General features: G+C 49.2%; 1 protein-coding gene across 1 annotated transcript; it reads right to left on the bottom strand.

The window, feature by feature from the left end:
- Window positions 1–445: 445 nt before the first annotated feature.
- DCTN5 (dynactin 5 (p25)) lies at window positions 446–3,304 on the bottom strand. Its single transcript, XM_010072952.1, has 5 exons — window positions 3,241–3,304; window positions 2,719–2,837; window positions 2,153–2,264; window positions 1,428–1,530; window positions 446–847 (listed from the first exon to the last, which is right to left on the bottom strand). The coding sequence occupies exons 2-5, from the start codon at window positions 2,826–2,828 to the stop codon at window positions 750–752; spliced, it is 423 nt and encodes a 140-aa protein (XP_010071254.1). The 5' UTR covers window positions 2,829–2,837; window positions 3,241–3,304; the 3' UTR covers window positions 446–749.
- Between the last annotated feature and the right edge of the window lie 32 nt (window positions 3,305–3,336).

The raw sequence follows: 3,336 nt of genomic DNA on the forward strand, positions 1-3,336 counted from the left end.
AGCAGAACACCTATCGGCCATGAGAATCATAACCCTGCGTGACGGGTGAGAGCACAGGACTGACGTCTACTTCAAGAGCTACAATCTAAGTGTCGTGTCAGGCAAGGCATAGACAGGTTTCAATGTCAGCCAAAAGTCCTAAAACCAATCCCGGGATGATGAATGATGTCCTGTCCCTACAGGGGAGAATCGCAGTCTGCAGGCAGAAAAGGAGAGGCCATCCACCGCAACACACAGGCCTACGGAGCGGCACATATTTTTCCAAAGGAAAGCCCTCGGTCTGATGAACCCCGCTAAGTAACTGCCCACAACAGGCCCATCAGCAGCAGTCCTGTTCTAGGATGGAGATTGCTTCTAGTAACCGTCACCCACCTGCTTTGGGTTAGGAACAGAACTGACAGAGAAGACAGGCTCTGGCTGCAGAGTATGTGCTGTCAGCTCCGTGTTGTTCCCCCACTGCAGGGAGGAGATGCTGCCCCATCAGCTTTCCCAGCCCCAGCACATTTAATGGCACAATTCAGACAACATGGAATGGATTACATTCAGATGAGCACACAAAGTTTAAACAACATGACACAGCAGCTTTCACGAGGGACGGCTTGGCCAGACCGTTAGTGTTGAGGAACACTCACAGAAGCGCTCAGGGACAGCGGAGGGCCATGCCCTGCTCTCACTGAACAATATCCCTCTCCCTGCCCCCAGAACACTCCTGCACAACTTCACTGCTCTGAAACACAGTAAATGGGCTACTAGACCTGAGTGAGCGGCAAGAACTTCTGGTAATAGCTCTTTGTAACGTCAATCATGAGTTCCTGGGTACATTCCGGGAGCTCCCCAGAGAAGAGTCCTGGAAGAAGAACAAAAGCATGAGCACCAGCGTTCTTGCAGGAGAGAGCAGCAATAAGCTTCTATTCAACGCTCAAAGCAGTGACTCTGATTAAATTGTAAGCAAATGCTAACAGAACAGCAACAGGTCAGTGGGCAGGAACTAAACACTCACATGCCTCAGTTTAATGTACCTCCCCCTCCCTATTAACATACGAATAACGAGCACGTGGACTTCCTACAGCGTGAGCCCCTAAAACACCTGCAAAATCAGAAATCACGGGAGCAGGAGCGCTTCCTCTGCCAGAGCTAACACCTGCTGGGTTCTAGACGCCAGAAATCTGTGCTGGTTGCTGTACAGGATGGCCCCAGCTGGCATCCCAGTCATGCTGTTCTAAGTAAACATACACCACCCACCTACATACCCTACAGCAGCGAGTTTCACAAGTTAAAATTGTTACTTTTCAGTTCACCAAGTGCCCTGTACCTTTATGGCTAGGCACTAAAAGCCAATGGGTATCTTTGTCATAGCAATCTAATTTCAAAATAAGAATATCCTCATTATCCACACTTACACGCAAGTGAAGTCAGAGGGAGCATACCTGGGCAGCCCGAGAAGACCGTGAAAGGCGGGACGACTGTTTCAGGAGGTAGAACTGTGTTGTCTAAGATTTTGCAGCAGTCTTTCAAAACGCATCTACGACCCTAAAACAGAGATCGGGTAAAGTTTATACTTCAAACACCACATGCTTTTGCTCATGACTGATACGTTACCTAAACTGCAGCAAGTTTAACTGCTCAAAACACATTCTGATATGGGATCATGGCAATAAATCGTTACCCTGGCTGAATGCTCTTCCCAACAGGTTAACTTTTTTTTATTTTTTGAGGAAAAAACATCCGTTCTTTCTCAACTAACACATGTAGAGGCAGCTGCACATTAACACATGTCAACATGCAAACCCGAGTCATGCAGTAACGCAGCGAGGCCTTCTCTAACTCAGCAGACAGCAACCTTGACTGTGTTATTTGCACAGAAACACAATTCCATTTGTACTTCAGGGAAAGCTGCCTTCCCTGGACAGCCCAGTCAGCCACAGGGACAATACTGTTGGGATGGATTTTCCAAACAGTGGGCAGCTGAACCCACTATCCTCAGAAAAGCAAAACCAAAAGCAGCACTTTCCATGGAGAAGGAAGGGGAGGAGAAAGCGAGAGCACAAAGCCAGTCTGCTGGCTCCAGCCAGGTGGTGCAGAGACCTCTCTGCTGCTGTTACAAAGCCTCAACACCACTCAAGAGTTTAAAAAGACTGAGAAACGCACTCACAATGACACAGTTCTTGCCTATGTGGACATAGGAGCCGATCTGGGCTGCGTTGACAACACAGTCCTCTTCTATGAAGACGTGATCACCGATGTGGAGAGGGAAAAAAGCCACCCTGTGACAGGAGAGTTCTTTGTTCAGGTGTGCAACACACAGACTGATCTGCGACACTGTTAGACCCAAAAATCACTCTGTGAACCCTCCCGTCTCCAGCTGCAACGCCAGAAGGAGATGTGATGCTAAGAAAGATGGAACAGTCACTGGTCTTTCTCATTTCTTTCTAGAGGAGGGCCCAAACGAGCAACGGGAAGATGTTGTGAATAAACCAAGAAGAAGTGAAAGACATTCTTCACGTAGCTATTTTAATCCCAGCCTTTCCACACTATGGTCTGAAGGCTAACCCTTAAGGCAAAGCTGAAAGTCTGAGGGAAAGGCAGTTCTAGAGGAATACATTTCTGTAAATTGCTGCAAAAGGACCACAGCCCTCTAAATATAGATCTCAGACAAGACTTTTTTTTTAAGTCTACAGATTTTAACTTCAGCCTCCCTAAAGGAAGGGAACGTCTTACCCTTTACTGAACTTCTTGAAGGGCGGTCTGATGACGCTGCGGCTTTTCACCACGCAGTGTCGTCCCACCCGTACGTTTGCCAGGTCACCCCGGATGATGCAGTCATTCATAACTATTGTCTGGAGAAGAAAAGAGAGATAAATGAACTCCGATCTCTACCCAGGTTACCAGTTATTACACAGACTCACACAGAGGTCAGGCCACCCCAGCAAGATGTTACCTTACAGATGATACTTTTAGTTAAAAGAAAAGTGAGAACAAAGCAAAAGACAAACGACACAGGAGCCAGCTGCGCTCCCATCGTGCCAGTGAGCTCCACAAAGCCACCCGACACCCAGCGCAAGGCTTGAGCACGAACAGAAACACGTCCTTCCTCGGATAAAGCACCACGATCTGCCCACACACAGAGAGAGCTCCGTTTGTGCTCTCAGAGAGCAGAGCACCCTGACAGTGCTCCCCTCAGGCCGCGCTCCCCTCCACCGGGGTAGCGGGGAACACCGCAGCCCGCTTCCCGCCGCCTACCTTGCCGTTGAGAACGATGTTCTGGCTGCCGCACAGCACGGACTGCCGGCTCACCTTATTGCCGGACGCCTGCGGGGAGAAGGGTCCGGTCACCGC

Source organism: Pterocles gutturalis, unplaced genomic scaffold (genome assembly GCF_000699245.1).
Source record: "Pterocles gutturalis isolate BGI_N339 unplaced genomic scaffold, ASM69924v1 scaffold46482, whole genome shotgun sequence".
NCBI lineage: Eukaryota > Metazoa > Chordata > Aves > Pterocliformes > Pteroclidae > Pterocles > Pterocles gutturalis.

What these genes read in the sequence shown, in the direction of transcription:
- DCTN5 (XM_010072952.1), bottom strand. Translation starts at nt 2,828, where the DNA reads ATGAATGACTGCATCATCCGGGGTGACCTGGCAAACGTACGGGTGGGA. An exon ending in TTCAAGAAGTTCAGTAAAGG is followed by an intron (nt 2,265 to 2,718) that starts GTAAGACGTTCC and finishes CTCCTGTCACAG; the next exon opens with GGTGGCTTTTTTCCCTCTCC. An exon ending in GGTCTTCTCGGGCTGCCCAG is followed by an intron (nt 848 to 1,427) that starts GTATGCTCCCTC and finishes TTCTTCTTCCAG; the next exon opens with GACTCTTCTCTGGGGAGCTC.